This window comes from Madurella fahalii (genome assembly GCF_045866475.1).
Source record: "Madurella fahalii IFM 68171 DNA, scaffold_3, whole genome shotgun sequence".
NCBI classification, from domain to species: Eukaryota; Fungi; Ascomycota; class Sordariomycetes; order Sordariales; genus Madurella; species Madurella fahalii.
In genome coordinates this window covers 4,330,624-4,349,221 of record NW_027263973.1, presented here as the reverse complement: position 1 = coordinate 4,349,221, position 18,598 = coordinate 4,330,624, and the positions used below count along the sequence as shown (strand labels likewise).

Below are 18,598 nucleotides of genomic sequence, written 5' to 3'. Positions count from 1 at the left end.
CCTATGAATGAAGTGACTTCGTGCCATGCAAGCCGAACCCCTAGTCAGAAAACAGTTCGACGGGCTGGCTCTGGGCTCTGCGTCCGCTAATGCTCGGCAAGGCGTAATGGTACAGTACGTGCCTTCTTACGAAGCCAACAGTACCAATCAGATCCGTAGAGCGCGTGGTACTAGTTGTCACGTCTTAGCAAGATGGAGCCGAGACGATGTGCGAGATTCGCTAAACATAGGCCCGACTCTAAAGTCTTAGTTTGCCTCGAGCTACGGCTGAAGGTCAATGAGAGAGTTGTGTACCGGTACACCGGGCCTGGAAGGGACTTTATCAATGCGTACTAAAGGGAAGATTGGGCTGTGAAGTGCTGTATATAAAGTGTAGACAACAGGTTGGGCAAGCGGTAACATTTTCCTAGGCTAGGTCCCACTGCACAAGAACAACTGTCGGCCGAGTGTCCCGAGGCAACGGGATACTACTGGTGAATCTCGTCGCTAGCCGACTTGTACCAGTCTGCTCCGTCCCTGTCTAAGCAAAGTGGGACATGTAAGTCGTCAGCGATGCGTAGTGTTACACATTTTCTGCGGGGAATCTGGGTTCTGGAGGCCGCTGCTAAGCAAGTTATGTAAATTGGTATACCGAGATGGAGTTTCCAGCCTAATGTGAGCTGTTCGTAATACCCACCATTCACAGTAAGACCGACGGCGGCGGCAGATGGCGGCGGTCTCGGCCGACATGGCCAGTATCTGCACGCGACTTTGTCGTTGGTCTTTCCAATTTGGCGTCGCGGGGAAGGGCACAGCTCGAGTGAGACCCTGAGCTCCTGGAACTCATCGGCTACGTGAATTAGGACAATGATTTATCCTCTGTCATATTTCACACCCGGAGAACTACATCAGGTCAACGGTAGACCTGCTTCGGAAGCGAGCCCCCTAGGAATGGCTTAACGAGGATAATAGGTCTCTGCCACTTCTAAGAGAAGGATAAGTACTGTGCTTCTAAGAAGAGTCATGATAATGGGGTAGCATACGTCATAATATGTATGATTGCTTAATGAATTAGATAGGAAATCACGGACATTCTTACGGCGATAATGGAGGAGTTGCGGAGAGTACGTAGGTATGAGCACTCTTGCCAAAGCGCAATCGATTTACCACCCCAGAATTGAGGGATAAGCCGAAAGCTTACGTGGGAGACGCTGTTGAATAGACTGTGGAAGCTGACAGGATTGGTTAGCGGCAGCTGATAATCGGGCTTGAGTACAACGACGGGGATTAGGAAATGTGGACACACAACTTGCGCTACCTCTTGACATGGGGTACATCTCGGATCTCGTGCTGGGTGCGATTGATACTGTCTTGCTCTTGGGTACCGTCTTGCTCTCATTTACGGATGACAGACCCATTCCTGATCCCCAAATTGAGTGCGGCACCCCACATCCGGAGTGTACATGTTGCCAACGAACTAATCAGTTGTAGTGGTTAATTGCTAGCTAAGGTAGTTTTATCCAAGACTCGGATTATTGCTAAGCTCCTCTCATACTTCGTTTCATTCGTTGCTAGTAGTAGGTATACGTACATAAGAAAGTTAAAGACAGCTTAAGATCTTCCAACACGGCGTCGTTGAAACGTAGCGAAACGTCAGCTGTATGCAACAGACAATTCACGGCTACGCCCTATGATACGGCGGGTGGAATAGTCTGGGCGGGCAGAGCGTATTATTATATTGTTGAGAAGGGTGCCACATTGGTATTCTCGTAACGCACGTACGAGCTCGTCTCATCGTTGAAGCTTGTGGGCCACCGGTAGAACCCAGCGTCCACCGAGTTGTTGAGCGATTGACACTCTCGCCATAGCACCTGGCGTGTCTTGATGCGAAGCGTCAGTGGAATGAGCCTGACGTAACGAATCCTGGGCGTATAATGGACACATCTTACTCGTGGAAGTCAGAGTACTCAGCTATAGACCAGTCTAAATGCCGACGTTTTGTGGCCCTAGGATGAGGGAACATCTACTCTCTGATAGGGCTGCGTTATTAGCTAAACATGGAACCAACTAGACTTAGAGAAGACAGCGGACTTACAGTACTTGCCAATGCTGCTATCTACCCATGGCGGGGAGCTGTCCTATCGGAATCTTTACCGGCGTAGGGCTAGATGATAACATTGGGGAACATCCATATTGCATCAGGCAACCCACTTTATTCCCTTGCAGGTGGCGCCGATGCCGAGGCCATAGACGCCCCGGCAACCGTTAGAGCTGCACATTGGGTAGTATCATTGCCGATAAGTGAAGTAGGCTAATACTTGCATCATCTGAAGTTGGCCGGCCGCTGGGCGGGTCATGCCGTTGCTATCGAAAGTACCTGGGCAATCAGGTTAAGCTGAGGAAATGGCCCCCCTCAGGGTGAGCGAGAAGACGCCGTAAGGATTCCTAGTGCTCACAACACTAATAGTCCTCACCAGATGGGCGACAATTACTGAACTACCGCCGCCCTTATCGAGTCTTCATCACTTCGTTTTTCGTGGTTACCATGTTCAATAAAGAGCTTTGCTACCTAAAATCGGCTTGTACATACAGTATCTAACTCAGCCCGTCTCTTGTCGTAGCTTTTCTTCCGTCCCCTGCATCCATCACTGCTCCAGCGATTGCCTCACATAGTTCAGAAGCAGCGGGCCGACGCGCGAGGCGATGATGCGGTCGCCCGAGATGGAGGGGTGCACGCCGTCACGCAGGTCCGACGTCTGGAAGCCCGTGTAGCAGTCTGCGATGACGATGGGCGACTCGGTCGAGTTGAGCCCCGCAGCCCACTCGGGGATGCGCGCGTTGATGGCCTGGATGCCCGAGTTGGAGCCCAGACCGAGCGGGATGACGAGGTCGACCTGTGGCTTGTCAGCTACACACACGTTGCGGGCCAGGTCGGCGAGTGCTCACGATGATCTTCATGTTCGGGTTCGCCTGGCGCATGATGTTGACCATCTTGGTGTACGCGGCCATAATGTCGTTGGTGCTCCGGCCGCGGAAGACGTCGTTAGTGCCCAACATGAACATGACAATATCGGCCGGTGTGCTCCTGAGCCAGTTGGTCAGGTAATTGTTGGCAATATCAATGGCGAGCCAACCCGAGTGGCCTTCGTGGTGCTGGTCCCAGTTGGCCGTGTTCGGCCGGCAGTTTTGCGGGTTACTGTTCTGCGAGCCCACATATTGCACCTGGTCGGCATAGCCAGCCTCGGCAAGCTGATCCCAGACGAAAGCGCGCCAGCAGGTGATCTCGGTAATGCTGTCGCCAAGGGGCACTGTGTCTGTCAGCCTGTCGGTACTCTGTCTACACGTGTGCAATGGGGCCGTACTGATTCTCAGCTTCTGGGCCTGCCGTTCAGCAACCTGCACCGGTCCAGCCGTGGCCAGGCTGGCCAGGGCGAAGGATGCGATAATGTTCTGGAGATGCATATTTCGAATTTGGGATCAAGAGTAGCTAAGTCTATTGCTGTCGAGGCGTGACTGAGCCGCAGGGGAGAATTCAGGGGCACCACGCCCCTTCTTATTCCTGGTCCGGATTGGTACCACAACTGACTTGCCTGGACCTTAGCCCAAGTGGATTATCTCTGAATGGCTACACCGTCGTCTGTATGGCGCATTTGCAGCCCCCCCAGAACCTTACCCGGAAACTTCTGGAAATGGCACATTAGCAGCCATGTTATTATCCGGCCGGTGCTGCTGTAGAAAAGGCATTCCAGTTCCCCGGACGTAACCCTGCGGAAGACGGATCCGACTGCTACGCAGAGTCCAGATGCACGTGTTCATCTACCGGGTCTAAGCAAAGGTCCTTGCTTGGTTAGGAGGAACCGGAGAGAGGAAACTGAAATTGTTACACGAGATGCTCCGAACTCTGTCTCGACTAGCTTCACGACTCGACAATTTTTACACTTGGGAAGCGATGGAAAAGCCATTCTCTGATTGGAGCTGGTGTTTGGGCCAGTGGGGGATATATAGAGAACCGGAGCGGCCGCGCAAGATTAATGTATGGACAATTTATCCTGAACCTCGGGTCCGGCAAACGGGAATTATTTGATGGGCGCGCTTAGAGAACAAATGCGGGGAAGGATTCAAGAGACCGGCGACCGCGCAAAAATTTCTTTGTTCCATGATGTTGCTGAGGGCCGTCAATAAATAATCGGGCACGCTGATAGTGATGTGGAGTAGAGAGCTTTAGGTTACCTCACCTTGGTCTCAGAGCGGTGAATAACTGCGCACAGCTTGACAGCCAATTAATATGGAGAGGAACGACTCAAAAAAGGGAACAAGTTGGGGTTGAAGAACGCGGATGCGGAGCAAAAGAGCAAAAGAGAAACCCTGCGCAGGATCACCACTGACAACTGTGAGATTCGAACTCACGCCTCTCGCGAGAATGCAATACTCCCCTTTTGAAGGGTAAGGATTTCCTTGAGTGCATCGCCTTAGACCACTCGGCCAAGTTGCCCTGATACTATTGAGTATTTGACTGCATGGCTTGCCCAAGAGCCGTCGATTGCCATGAGCCAATGTCCGTATGCGATGTAGAGAAGTTAGGGCATGTAGGAACAGAAATGGGCGGGTCTGTCCATTGACTGGGAGAAGGCTTTTTCCGGGCCATTTCTCCTATCCTAGTGGGCAAGGAGAGTGAGCGTTCGCACTGTGTAGACTTGCGCTGCACGTGTGTGGGTGCTGGATCTCCAAGTCGATCGATGTCCGGGCATAGTAGCTATATGTCTTCTCTTGTTCCAATGAAAGGTGCCTATTTACACGTTACATAGTATTACGGACGGAACGTCACAACTCTGTCCGCCTCTTAAGTGTTGGCTAGAACAAGTAGAATTTGTACAAAGTTGCTGCCTCGGATCGTGAGACCCCTCCGCTTCCACCACGGTTCCCCGATACGATCCTTTCCCACCCTGTACAATGAATACGCCCGTATCGTACATCAAAAGCTAACCATCGGCAATCGCTTTGCCGCGAAATAGGCCCAATAAACGGCCGCGTTCTCCCCGCCCGGTCTCCCTATGAGGTCTCCGCCGGCCAGCGCCGCCAGGGCCCAGTCGGTGTAGAACGCAAACAACACCGTCAGCACAAAAACTGTCACCGCCCCGCAGACCAGCACCGAAAACCCCAGCTTGCCCATGCATCCCGTCTTGCCGGACATGGCGCAAAAGCAGAGGACCGCAACGCAAAGCATAATGAACAGCACCAGCCCGCCAAAGACACCCGTAACGATTCGCAGCTGCTGGTTGGACGGCAGGTGCTTGGAGACGATGTTGCAGATGCCGACGAAGCCGAGGACCGCGCCGAGGAAGTAGAAGATGGTCCAGTACCAGATCCGGGTGAACTGCTGTTTGTACTGAGGATGGTTTGTGATCGCTTCCGCTTCCTGTATGCGTTGGTACTCTGTGAAGTTGACGCCATGCCAAGCGTGTATGTACGGCGGGGGGGCCTCGTCCGTGATGGGGGTGGTGTCGGCGGCTGTCTTGGGAGGCTTCGGAGTGTCGTAGATCATGCGCGCCGCGTGGATGGTCATGCTGGTCAGCGTGACGGACAGCACCAGCTTCCACACCGCCACGAGGATGAATCCCCAGGTGCTGCGGCACCGGACCATGGTGAGGACTGTCAGCGGGAAGGTCACGAGGAAGCCGATGACGGCCACGGCTAGGTTGAAGCGCCGGTGGCTGAGGCGCTTCCAGAAGAAGATCGGGTTGCGCCCGCGCGAGAGCATGAACGCCGTGAAGTAGGTCAGCACATGGCTCGCGAAGCCGATGGCCCCATACGGGAGAGCATAGCATCTGATTTGCTCTTGAGCAGTCCCGCCGTTGACATAAGGGGGGTTCTTTAGCCACTCGCTTAGATCGACGGCATAGGCCGGGAGCGCTAACGCTGCCGTGAAGAGCAAGAAAACAAGCTGCGGTATCGTCATTTTTACGAAGAGCATGCGTCTTCACTCATGGGGAACTACGGCTGAGGGCAACTCCGAAGCTTAAATGCTAGCTTGTCCCAAGGGGCTGCCTCTGGGCTTGGCAGGGTATCAATAGTGCAAATCTGTATTTCAGCCGCATGTCTGTGCTTAAAGGGCGGAGAGTCCAGAGCCTTCCTCCTCGATCCCGGTGGTCATTGAGGCAGGTCTTGCTATATGTCTCTGAACCACCTCATTGCGCAACTTCTAGCATCTAATCCGCTTCGAAACCATCTAGTTTGACCGGTTCTCTCTTTATGCAGCGCGCGATAGCGATATTCCGGTCTGTTTCATTGACTTGGCTCAAAACCGAATGGACGATCCCGAACCATCGTTTTCAGCCCAAGCCACGGGGCGCTGAGCAAGGTGCCATCTCCGAATCATCTCCCACAAACACCTAAACCAACTTAGGTCTATTCCCAGTCCGATTGCCACGTTCTAAATGGATCTGAATTCTACTTCTGCGGTATCGGATGCAACCCGAGATTCGGGCTTTGGTGGATTGCAGTGATTGCACCTTGCGAGGCGCCTTCTCGCGGACACTTGTGATCTGCGGTGTGCGTGGTACGCCGAATGGAATCCTCTACGCCAAATGGATGAACCGTACCGAACGGCTCATACGCCCAAAGATGTGAATGTGAGGGAGTTGAGTATCCGCTTGCTGGTAATACTTATGCAGGTGCTAATAGCATAACTTGTCCGGACAGAATCGAAGTTTCCTGATACGATGATAGGATGGAAAGTATCTGATACCTATCGCCACAAGCCAAGCTCCTGGAGCAAAAAGCGGCGAAATGAGCAATCATCTAAATCTCTGGATATATGTCCCTGCAAGAAAGTCAGACCGGACACATAGCAATTTAGCGCTACTCACGTTCGTCTATTGAGAGGCATCTCAATTCTAACCTTGCGCAAGAGGTCGTGATCAATCTCAGCCGTTGCAATTTCAGGCTCACCGCTCGTGTCTCCCAGCTCGGCCAAGACCCGCCCCCAAGGGTCGATAATCATGCTGTGGCCGTAGCTTACCCGCTTCTCGTTGTGTTTCCCGGCCTGGAGCAAAAACGTTAGCAACCGACCCATCAAGGCCGGACAGACGGTATGCGGTACCTGCGCGGCGGCAACGACATAAGACTGTGTCTCGATTGCGCGTGCTCTCAATAGCACCTCCCAGTGGGCCCTGCCTGTTGGGACCGTGAAGGCGGAAGGAAAGGCGATGATGTCGGCGCCGAGGCGCTTCAGGGCGAGACTGATCTCAGGGAAGCGCAGCTAGTAGCTCCTGTCAGATCCGGGGCCACAAGAGGGAAGCGGTTACCAACATCGAAACATATCGTTGAAGCCACCTTCCCTACAGGCGTGTCAAACGGGGGTAGAATCTCGTTTCCTGGCTCAACGCTCCTAAGGCGAAATATGATTAGGCCGGACCCTCTATGCTTGAGTTTCGTCATGTAGATGCTGAGGGTGTACCCACTTGCTTTCCTTCAGAACAGGGCCATCCTTGATATCTACATCAAACAGATGTATCTTCTGGTATCTCTGGGCGACTTCGCCCTGCTCATTGATCCAGAGTACCGTGTTCTTCACCCGGTGGGTGTCAAGGCCAGGCTCGTGAACACCGACATGGATCAGCAGTTTCTCCCGCCGAGCGTCTTCCCGCAGTCCTTGGACAAATTCGCTCTCATGCACCGGCTTGACGAGCCGGACAGTTTCCTCTCCAGAGCCCGCGATGTAATCGCTCGCTTCAGGGAGAAATAACGCCTGCGGAGTCGAGTCAATGACCAAGTTTCTCGATTGCTAGCCCGAGTTCCATGGCTGACCTTTGCGCCAGCTTTGACTGCTTTTCTCACGAGAAGGCGGCACTGGGCAAGGTTGTGGGCCATGCTGGCCGTGGAGGTCAACTGGCCTACAGCCTGTTGCGGGATGGAGGGTCAGTAAGGTACCGTACGTGATTTTGCGGAAAAGAATCGGTCAGGGGGATGCCATACGACCAGAGCCATTCTTTCTTTTCTCAGAGCAAGTCAATTAAAGGATAAATAACTACGAAGTACGCGGAACCAAGGGTTTGGGGGTTCTTACGGATTTAGTCCCGGATCGCTATATAGGATGGTTGCAGGAGGGCACAGCCACCGCCGGCGCTCGAGCGATTTCGGAAATGTGGAGTCATGATGCTCTTGTAAGGTTTCAAGAATTCGTGCCCTTGGCGAGTTGTGGAAATTTAATACTTACCCCGTCCGAATGCCTTCAATAATTTGACACAGTCTAGCTATGTGTGAGCCAAGTACTCGTCGGGGTGTGTGACTCCATAGAATTCCCATTCATGCCTGCCGACACAGCATTTTAACAGCTTCGAGCAATCACGCTTAATTACCCGTTCTCGCCCATCGGCGGGTACCGTTGCAGCATTTCTTGGGTGGTCACGCGATCATGCCGCCCACTGTATGGAAAACTTACCTATTGCTGCTATTTGGTTCTAGACATCCGGTTCAGCTAGCCGCATCCGCAAGGCAAAGATCGAGAACGCACCAAAAGTCCAAAACGTGGGAAAATCTCGAACTCGGCTTGTGGGGCTCCACAAGTGTTGCTTGGCCTCAAAATACACGGAACTACAGGTACAATAGAGTAGGTAGGTCCTGTACCTTGGATGCACAGAGCATTAATTACTGTACTTGACGTACGTACTAGGTTTTTAGTTTCTAGCCGCCCATGCTCTACCATAGGCACAACACCATATATGGAATCTTCAACTTCTTCCTGCTCTTATCCCGTCGGAAATACTCCTCATCCATTGTCCTCCATGCATCATTGACATCCCATAACTTCTACGGCCTTTAGTCCCTTCCGCGATACTCGCTCGACCGAGCTGCTGCAATTTTATCATGAGGCGACCGCGAAGCATTCTTGCTTGGGCCCACCGGTCCGGCTCTGGTTTGCTCTGCTGCGACTGTGTAATCATGCCACGTTTGGGGCTTGAGCCTCGGCCTGCAAGTCCGCAGCTGAGCGAGCTCAAAAATCATCTTCTGCGTAAAATATTTAGCCTGGGAATCCGGTCACTTGGCTTCCAGGGCCCAGGTTGGCTCACCGACTCTGACAAGCCATATGCCACTTATTGGGCTTGTTGGGTGTTGATTGACCATCGCACAGTGCAAAGCATCAGAGGGCGATGGACTCGCAGGCCATATCAACGAACAAGGCGAGAGAGGCTGGCACCTTGGGAGCGGTGTGATGAAGGGCGTGATCTTGTCATTCTCGCTCTATATGTGCATGCAGGAGCTGCATGCGCCCTCTGCTTTGGTGGACAAAACTCTCTTGCATGGGCCATGTGCCAGACTGCTTTCCGATTTAACGGCATCCCCAACAGGCGCAAGAATTGAGAGAGCTGGCAGGTCCCCGAGTTGTCTTGTCTCCACGGAGATCCGAAAGATGACAAGGGACTAGTCAAGTACTTCCTTACGATGGCGAGGGCTGAACGGCTCCCGGACCCGTCTTAATCTTAGACGTCGTTTGACAAGCCATCCAGTCACCCGAATGTAAGGTTCGCGTGTTGCGAGATGCCGAAATTCGTTGCCTGTCGCTGGAAGCGGAAACGGCATCTCGACCGGTAATTACGTTCTCTCACATACTGAGCACCCCGAGGCGCGCACAAGCACTCTGACTTTTCCAAATAATGATGGGGAAAAGAAATTTCGACGTGGCGTTTCAGTCACTCCGGAGGGAATAGGTAAGTCCAAGATCCTGGGCTGGGCCAAAACGAAGGCGCCTTGGGCTTTTCAACGTTTCGTTAATATGCACGAGTCGGACACCTTGCAAGCCTTCTTTTCCCGAATCCGTCTTTTTTTTTTTTTTTTTGGTGTTCCTCCTTTTTTTTTTTACCCGTTCCTCTCCAATTTGAACGCAAAGAAACGAACTTCGTGTATATAAGCGGCGTCGACCTGTCTGCTTGCGAAGTGTCGCGAACGAGGCTAATTGTGGGCCAAATTCGGCAACAATACTAAGGGTGCGGGAGGAACAATCCTAAGAAAACAGACTATTGCGGACGGCACTGGGTCACTTCAATGGTCCAGAACTGACCCATCTCATTGTCCTTTAAAATGTCACATATTCTCAGAGTGTACTGTCCTTTGAAGCTACTCAGCCGGAAGTGAGAAGCAGCGAGGGGTATGGCCGCCTCCTCGCCTCCTTAGGATTGTTCTTTGAGTATCAGAATCGGGAGTCGCTTTTCAAACAGGCCCGCCCGTACCTAGAACGACCAGTCCTAATGCTAGATCCTTCGGTTATCCTCCCAATGGCTGCACTCTACTACCTGCTTCCCAAGTCCCACTCTGCCGTCGCGAGATACATAACCGGCTTCACCCCGATCATCTGCTTAGTCTGGGCTGCACTCAGGGGGCCAACTCCCATCAAAAAGACAACAACTGACGGGCGCCCATCTCGGTCGCCCTATCAATCCGTGGTCCCCCTTCCTCTCCCCGACCATTAAGATGGCATCCAACAGCACCTCAGGCCCCTTTGACCCTCTCAACCAGGTTTTCTTCATCCTAGGCCCGGATGGAGAGACGCGAATTCCCGTTACACCCACGCGAATCTCGGCACTTTACAGAGATGCCGCTTCCCTGTCCATTCTCTACGGAAGCCAAATCGGCGCCTCCTTCATGATGCTGGTCATTGTCCTCCTCATGACGCCGAGGGCCCGGTTCAAGCGGCTTCCCACCATCATCGCCATCGCGGCGCTCACATTGAACCTGATCCGGATGATCCTCCTCGCCGTGTACTTCACGACGCCGTGGCTCAACATCTACAGCATCGTGTCAGGCGACCTCCGGTTCATCCCGCGGTACGCTTACAACGTGAGCGCGACGGCCACGGTGCTCAGCATCCCCGTCACCATCCTCATCGAAGCGGCGCTGTTCGTGCAGGCCTGGTCCATGCTGCAGCTGTGGCGGCCGCTGTACAAGCTCCCGGCGACCGCCGTCTCGCTCGCCTTGGTCCTCGCCACCATCGCGTTCAACTTCGCCGTCACCATCATCCAGACCCGCGCCATCCTGTTTCTCCTGGACCCCACGCGCACCATCTGGGTCCGCCAGGCGTACCTGGGGCTGATCACCGCCTCCATCTCCTGGTTCTGCTTCCTCTTCAACGTCCGGCTGGTGATACACATGTGGCAGAACCGCAGCGTGCTCCCGTCGCTCAAGGGTCTCAAGGCCATTGACGTGCTGGTCATCACGAACGGCATCCTGATGTTTGTGCCGGGTAGGGCTGCCCTGCACCCCGCTCCCCTCCCCTAACCCTCCCCTCTCCTCCCCAATCCCATGCTGACGTACCGCACCTCCAGTCGTCTTCGCCGCCCTCGAGTTCAGCAACTTCCGCGGCTTCGAGTCCGCCTCGCTGACCCAGACATCCGTCATCGTGGTCCTGCCGCTCGGCACCCTCGTCGCGCAGCGCCTCGCCAACCCGGCCTGGTTCGGCGCCACCACCTCCCCCGACGCCGGCAGCCACGCCACCGCCGCCGCCGACGGCTGTGCGGGCTACGGCTCCCCTCTGACCTCGGCGTCCGGCACGAGCAGCGCCACCGCCAGGCGGCCGCTGCTGATGAGCGCGCACAGCAACGGTGGCGGGAGCGGGAACGGGAGCGGTGGAGCGGGGCTTTACCGCGGCGTCGGCGGCGCGGTGGTCACCTCGCGGGTGGCCGCTGCCTCGCGGGAGCGCGATGCGCTGGCGCATGAGAAGGCGAGGTTCCAGCGGGGCGATGAGGTGGACAGGGAGCTGGCAAGGATTGACCGGGACGATCTGGAGAACGGCGTGAGGGTGGATATCGGGATTGAGCAGGGGGAGGAGAGATTGCCGGTGGACGAGAACGGAAGGGGCGGCTCTTAGAGGGAGTCGGCTCTTCTTTACGCTGTCAACGGGAAGGAGATGATTTGAAGGGAGGAGGGCCGTTCAGATTGCATGCAGGCCGGTTTCCTTCGTCTGTGAGTATGCGTGGTTGATCTGGTCGCGGGTTCGTTTTCGACCGGTGATAACTATGCATAATACAAATTCGTCGCCATGGTATGGATTGGCGCATTGTAATTAATTACCTTACCTTACTTTATCCTGCGCGCTCTTGCTTGCGCGGCAGCACTCTTGGGCAGTATTTGCTACCGCTTTCATCGCGACGGGATTTTTCTTTGTTTGGCAGAATCGGAGAAGGAGTAACAATGCAGTTGCCCAGGCCGCAGGTTAAGGATCCAGTGCGATTTCTAGATGCACTAATCGCTATCTCTCCTCCATCTGTTGCCTTTTGCTGTTGCCATCAAGCTGGCAGAAGAGGGGAAACACCGGTCGGCCCTGCCACCGTCGACAGGTTAACGCTGGAATTCTGAGGATTGAACTGGTCTAATGTTGCAGGCGCTTTCAGGTTTGGCCCCTTCCCTCCCCACACCGCATTTCCATCATTCCAATGCTATTCTTCATTTCCCAATCTTGCACCACTGGACCCAATGCCCGCAACGACACCACACCGAGGACGGTTGATATGGAACAGCCAGAATCCCACCCCAGTCGGGACTTCTCAGTTGCGTACTTGAAGCCGGCGCCTCTAAGACTAACACGGAAGAGTCAATCGATCGGTAATTCAAGCGGTGGCGACACACAAGAGTTGTTCCAGGAAACGCCGACACGGTCAGTTCATCAGCAAGACACCCACCGAAGCCTAAAGATGCGTTCTCGGCAAGACCAGACGTCACCCCTTCAAAAGAGGGCACGCAGCCTCGCCGGCCTTGTTTCCAAATTCGAGATGCTGGATGCTATTAGCAACGCCGAATCAACTCTCCAGCCAGCTGCCAATGCGCGCCGTGTTTCAGCCCCCCAAGTCGCAGACTCGTTGGTGGAGAGGCACAATGAGAGGAATGATGCTGATGACTAGGAGTCTCTGAAGAACTCTCAACGCCGCTCCTCCGCTCACCGGGGACAGCACGAGAATAACCTTCCTGCAAGACCAGGCGGATTTGGGGTCGAAGACAGGAAGGGTTGGGATCCGAGGACCGTTGCTGAGAAGAGGAGGATATATGAACAACTTGGTGAGTGGTCATTCATTGGCACTTCCCCAGAGTCAATCGCAACTTTTGGAAGTCGCCGCTGACTGGCCAAGGTAACGAACCGTTTGCAGCACCTATTGTTACCCACGCCACTGTCCGGTCTTCCAAAACTGTCGCCGTGTGCGACGGCCCATTGCTGTTTGGTCCCGACGCTTTCTCGCAACAGCATACCGTGTCCGAAAATGACGACACCTCATATCCATCTGCTAACGGAAATGCAATGGTGCGGCTCAAAAACCTAAGGGAACCCGGCCCGCCCGCGCAATACGATCGACCTTCTCTCGAGTTTGCCAGAATCAATACGCCACATCGCAAGAATTGTAGTGTGGCGGATTTGCGCATAGCATTTGAGCGTGGATCGCTGTCAAATGCCAATAAGACCATTGCGAGCGCCTCAGTTCCGAACACACCCAAGGGCGGTTTCCCTACTACGATCGGTATCGTGGGACGATATGGTACGGATAACAAGGCCAAATCAGATTGCCAACCAGAGAGCTCCGACGCATGCAACACAACTGCGGCCGCAGCTCAACCGACTTCGGTGGCTGACGGTGGTTCTACGACCCCGCGATGTGGAACGCTGGACAAATCCTACAATGGACTGAATGGGAAAAGGGAGGCAGGAATAAAGGAAAGCGTTCCAACCTCGTCGCCCCCTAAAGTGTACGGATCCTGCTCAAGCCATGCGCGCTCATTGCTGCTGTTAAAAACACTCCCAGCAAATGCCTGTACCACGCACGATGCGCTGTGCGATAGTCCCCCACGGGAGGTGCCGACCAATAAGCCAGCTCATGGTGGTCTCAGAAGTCCGGATAAAAACAACTACGGCATGACACGGCCTGGATTTCTACAGAAATGGAAATGCCACCGGAGCGTAGCTGGTGTTAAGTCAAGCCCCAGCCACACCATTCTCGTCTCCACCACGGTTACAGCTGGCAAGCAAAGTGGCTCCAGCCGAAGTTCTTCTTGGGGCCGATTGTTTACTCGCCCCAGCGCGGCAAATGATCCCCGACACGTACTAGGCCAGGCTGCTCCGGTCTGTAACGGCCGCCATGATGGTCCTGTAGAAAGTCCACCAGCTGCTGAACAGAACAAATCTGACGGAATGGCGAGCGGCTCACCAGTGAAGGAGAGTATCAGCTGGTTCGAACGTCTGAGCCGCTCCACGAGTAGCGAAGCGAGTGGCAGACCCGAGTCGTACGGGTCAAGATTGGCAAGGTTCTCGTCGGAATTGGGTAGGGCGGGACGGCCTTCAGCTCCAAGGCGTGGGGTCCGGATTTTACGGCAGCTATCCCTCGGTGACCGTAGGAAACGCAGAATTTCGGAGACCAAGGCAAGCCAGATCCCAAAGGAATCTGACAAGTACGGGATTCCCGTATTCGAGTGCAGTAACTTGCACAGTCTTTGGGAATTCAACAAGTCGGATCGAGCTTCTCCCAATCTGCAAGAGGCACCAGCACACGCCATCAGAGGTAGGCTCAGGAAAGCCCCAAAGTTCAATGACAGTCAGGATAAGCAGCCAGCTCTCGCAGCATCCATAAAAGCATCATGTCCACCCTCCTGGATAATTAACAAGACGGCGGACACCCAGGTGGCGCAATTCTATCCCACCAATGCAAGTTCAGATCGCACCATCACCACCAATACAAACTACAGCACACCCGGCCAACAAACCCGACGGGAGGCTCGCAGTAGCATTACCGCAGCCGACCCCTACCTCTCCCCGACAAGAACAGCCCGAGAGCAGCCGCATCTCTCCACGACCCAGACCGACGCTCTGCAAACCCCGCAGACCAGGCGCCTACGCCTCCGCTACTCAGGCTCCTTCAGCAGCAACAATAACAACAGCTACAAGAACAAGCCCGCCGTTGAGCCGAGCAAGAAACCCTCCCCTGCCAGCCCCATCCTCACGCCGACCCCCGCCTGCGCCCGCGCGGCGCTTGCGAATCCAGCCTGCGCCATGACGGGCCATGCTGCGGGCGCAAGCAGCGCAAGCCTCAGACTCCGACACCCCAGTCTGAGTAACCCGAGCTGGGGCCGACGGGCGGCGGCGGCGGCGGTGGATATTGGGCGGAGGCTGAGGGCGCGGAGGGAGGAGAGTTCTTCTGTTTCTTCGCCGTCCGGGTTGGTTACTAGTGCTAGCCGAGATGTAGGTGGTGGTGGTGGTGGCGGCGGCGGCAGCGCTGGTGTCATGTACCGCGACGAGTAGGAGGACAGCGTTGTACAGCATGTGCGGGTGGCGACGCCGAACTGCCGGCTGAGGCATCCGCGGCCGCCGAGGGTGGTGGATTTGGCCATGTTCGAGAGCCTTGGCAGTGCTGGAGGTGCGAGCTGGGAGGAGAAGCCTGGTGGGCAGGGGGCGATTCGGGCGAGGCTGTAGGCTAAATGGTTGGTTTGTTAGGCCTTGGGGTATTGTTATGTCGGAGGAAGCATAGCAGTGTTATTTCTCGAGTCTTTGCGGGCGGAGCGGGGGGTTGTTGCTTGGAGTTATGTATTTTCACTGAGATTAGGGTCGGCCATGCGTGCATCCTTTCGATTTCTCATAAGCTGGACGTCAAATCATCGCAGAACCTCTAATATTTTCTAGGACTCTCTCCTGCTGCTGCGCGGCTGGGCTCATAACCCCAGGCTCATGACTAACAAGCGCTTTGCGCTCTGCCCTCTGCGCTCTGCATCCCTATAAATCCATCCATTTCCCGTACTCCTGAGTGCCTACGACAGCCCCATCCCCACCCCAATCTTCCTCACCAGTGCTTTCTTCAAATACCACTCCCTCGACAACGCCCTCGTCATCTTTGCGAAAACATGCGGCGCGATCCTCCCCCTCTCAACCGCCCTGCCCAACACGAAAATAGCGTCGGCTAGCGCCCTCTCCTCGGCGACCAATTCGTAAAGCTGATTTCCCACTACCGTCGGCGCAACCAGCAATTCGTCGATGTCCGGCTCCGGATGACGGGCCGAGTTCTCGATGACCGCATCTGCCTTTCGGAGACTGTCCTGCAGGATTGCCGTGTTGGAGGCTAGGAGGGCTGAAAGTTGGTTCAGCTGGGCGGATTCCGCTTGTAACTTTGCGGCGGCGGAGAGCATTGCGTTGCGCTGCGCTTGTAAGCCCAGGAGAGAGGCCTCGTTCTGGGAGCGGGCGCTTTGGCGGCGAGAGTATAGGGTTTGGGCTAGCTGGTGGAGGAGGAGGTCCTTTTCGGGGTTAGGCGGGATGGGAGGCGGGGGGGCGGATGACGGGGAGGGGATGGTGAGGGTTAGGTCGTCATCCATGAGGTCTGGCGGTGGAGGGGGTTTAGGCTGAGGCTGGGGCTGGACGGGGGGTGGAGGTTGTTGCCAATTTGCGACCGGCGGTGGGGGTGTGCCATATTGTTGGGGTGGAACAGACGTTGACAGCCTGCGCGGGTCGGCCGGCGGAAACGGAGGTTGCTGAGGCTGAGGTGGGCCAGGAGAAAAGCTGGCCGCTGGTGGCGGAGTTTGATACGGTAGGTTATGCGGGGGAAGATGCTGCATGGGATGCTGTGCGGGATGCTGCGCGGGCGGAGGGTAAGGGTGCCTTGGTTCAGGTGAAGCATGTGATGCTTGTGGTGGCAGAGGAGGCGCAGTCTCGTAGCGGGATGGCCCAGCTCTTTCATGCTGCAGCCGCTCCTGTGGTATTCTTGCTCCTTCTGCCACATATTGGCTCGCAGGACCGCCGACTTTTGGTGGCGGAGGAGGGGCTGGAGGGCCGGATGACGCTTGAGGCGACGCTGTGGGGCGCCGCTGCTGTTGTGGCTCGACTTGAGTACCGGGTTTCGGCGGCGGCGGCGGCGGTCTCGTCGCATCTTCCGGGGGTGTTGGCTGAGTCTGGGTAACCGGCCTGGGGGCGAGATCTGGCGGGAGTGGTGGTACAGGTGGAGGAGTAGGAGTCTGTTGCTGGGGCGGAGGTTGTCCCTGTTGGCGGGCTACGACGGGCGGTTCCTTCGCGAAAATGTCTTGCAATATCGCGAGGAAGTCTAGGATGGTAGATTTCTGGTCACTGGTGTCAGCTTTACTCTCTCATCGCCACGCGCCCGAGCGAACATACATCCCAGAACGTGGACCACCCGACGAGATACGGATGGTACACTTGGCCTTGGGGGTCAACGTGCTGCCCCGGGCGCACCATCATGTTCTCGGTGGGTGTCACGTAGACCAGCGGGGCTTCGCGAGGATATGCATGAGGAACCCATAGTGAGATTGGGAATCGGTAGGTGGTGCCGCGGAAGACGACTGGAATGGTCCCTGACAGAAGCAGGAGGAGTGCCGAGGCACCGGTAGGGAACGCTGTGACCGTCCTCTGTCAGCGAAGTTCAAGTATGAGGCGGGCGCCTTGCATACTGTGGACATCGGTCCTCGGAGACAGCGACGGATACTGCGACAGCGCCTGGGCAACATCGTTGTAGGTCCGGTTTACGTCGTGATATTCCTGGGCGGGGGAGGGGGTCAGCTCGGCTTCGTTTCGGGGGGCTCATCTCGGGGTGTTTGCGGGCGATTGAGGGGTGCGCACACTGGTCAGGACGCTGTAGAGCCAGTTCAGGACATGCTGCTGGACCACCATGTTGGCTGGTACGGTTGCGACGCGGCGTTATTGTGACATGGCTACGCTCGGGAATGTCGTCGAATGTCGGTTTGACGTGCCGAGCTCGCTGTACCTTATGCGGGAGCCTTGGCGCCTATGACAGGGCCTAAGCTCCCGAGGGCTCCCAAGGTGTGGCAGGCTCCCGTGCACGGGCTCAGTTAGGTAAAACGCGGGGCAGGTCAGATCGCCTGGCGTCACTTGGCTGACGCATCCTTGGGAATCGGACCAGGGCCTCCCCACAACGCACGCCACACACGCTTTTCTGTTGCTGCATGGGAATCCCAGGCTCGCTTCCATAACCACTTCGTGATGCGCGCGTTTCGATCCGATATCGTCGGGGCGGTGGCCACCGTTTCGGTAGTGTCACGCCACCACAAAAATCATCGAGCCGCATCAGCACGGGAAACACGGCAATGACGCGCACCAAAGGGCCCTCGGCTCAGTGGCCGCAGTCGGAGAGGCACGGGAGGTCCCCGGCAACTGGCCAACGGCGACTCTTTGTGACTGCGATATTTTCTCGAACTTCCCCACCATGGCACGGAGGTCAAAGCCAATTTTAGTTGTTTCCCAGAAACAAGCGCCACACCAGTTTGATCCTTGGCGCGTGGGAAACAGAGGGGGGCGAACAGTTTCTGCCGTCTGAAGTTGATGGCGGAGTACCCTGACTGATTACAAAACAACCCTTCTTCCCCCAGCCAGCCACGAGGTTCGACTCCTCAAATGGCCTATTCCCGCAAACAGCAGCTTCCCTTGAGGTTTTTCCTTTTTTAAGTGATCAACCTTAGCCCATGCTCACATCGCAGCAGAGTCTCGCACGGCTGAGGAGTATTACAGATCTAAACTCTGTATACTCCTTGCGTCAGGACTTTATTGCTTGATCGTTCAATCCACCAACCACCCTCGCCGGAAATCTCAGCCTCAGTTCGCCCTTGGCTAATTAATTGCTCTTGGGCTAGAGCT

The 18,598-nt window shown here is 55.5% G+C and overlaps 5 protein-coding genes and 1 non-coding gene across 6 annotated transcripts; 1 reads left to right on the top strand and 5 right to left on the bottom strand.

Annotated features, from left to right (window-relative positions):
- Positions 1 to 2,624: 2,624 nt before the first annotated feature.
- Positions 2,625 to 3,441, bottom strand: MFIFM68171_06689 (uncharacterized protein; the record flags this gene model as incomplete). The annotated part of the gene is made up of 3 exons (XM_071062109.1): positions 2,625 to 2,873; positions 2,926 to 3,287; positions 3,342 to 3,441. 3 exons carry the CDS (start codon positions 3,439 to 3,441, stop codon positions 2,625 to 2,627), a joined length of 711 nt encoding a protein of 236 aa, XP_070918210.1.
- A 920-nt stretch (positions 3,442 to 4,361) lies between these two features.
- Positions 4,362 to 4,471, bottom strand: MFIFM68171_t82. The gene is made up of 2 exons: positions 4,434 to 4,471; positions 4,362 to 4,405 (listed from the first exon to the last, which is right to left on the bottom strand). It is a non-coding gene; the product is annotated as a tRNA-Leu (tRNA).
- A 480-nt stretch (positions 4,472 to 4,951) lies between these two features.
- On the bottom strand, positions 4,952 to 5,935 carry MFIFM68171_06688 (uncharacterized protein; the record flags this gene model as incomplete). The annotated part of the gene is made up of 1 exon (XM_071062108.1): positions 4,952 to 5,935. One exon carries the CDS (start codon positions 5,933 to 5,935, stop codon positions 4,952 to 4,954), a length of 984 nt encoding a protein of 327 aa, XP_070918209.1.
- An 842-nt stretch (positions 5,936 to 6,777) lies between these two features.
- On the bottom strand, positions 6,778 to 7,848 carry NIT2 (Carbon-nitrogen hydrolase; the record flags this gene model as incomplete). The annotated part of the gene is made up of 6 exons (XM_071062107.1): positions 6,778 to 6,799; positions 6,846 to 7,021; positions 7,079 to 7,237; positions 7,288 to 7,366; positions 7,440 to 7,726; positions 7,786 to 7,848. 6 exons carry the CDS (start codon positions 7,846 to 7,848, stop codon positions 6,778 to 6,780), a joined length of 786 nt encoding a protein of 261 aa, XP_070918208.1.
- A 2,598-nt stretch (positions 7,849 to 10,446) lies between these two features.
- On the top strand, positions 10,447 to 11,839 carry STE2 (pheromone alpha factor receptor; the record flags this gene model as incomplete). Its single annotated transcript, XM_071062106.1, has 2 exons — positions 10,447 to 11,215; positions 11,298 to 11,839. The coding sequence occupies 2 exons, from the start codon at positions 10,447 to 10,449 to the stop codon at positions 11,837 to 11,839; spliced, it is 1,311 nt and encodes a 436-aa protein (XP_070918207.1).
- Positions 11,840 to 15,753: 3,914 nt separating this feature from the next.
- STP22 (Suppressor protein stp22 of temperature-sensitive alpha-factor receptor and arginine permease) lies at positions 15,754 to 17,617 on the bottom strand (the record flags this gene model as incomplete). The annotated part of the gene is made up of 4 exons (XM_071062105.1): positions 15,754 to 17,049; positions 17,105 to 17,343; positions 17,398 to 17,485; positions 17,567 to 17,617. The coding sequence occupies 4 exons, from the start codon at positions 17,615 to 17,617 to the stop codon at positions 15,754 to 15,756; spliced, it is 1,674 nt and encodes a 557-aa protein (XP_070918206.1).
- Between the last annotated feature and the right edge of the window lie 981 nt (positions 17,618 to 18,598).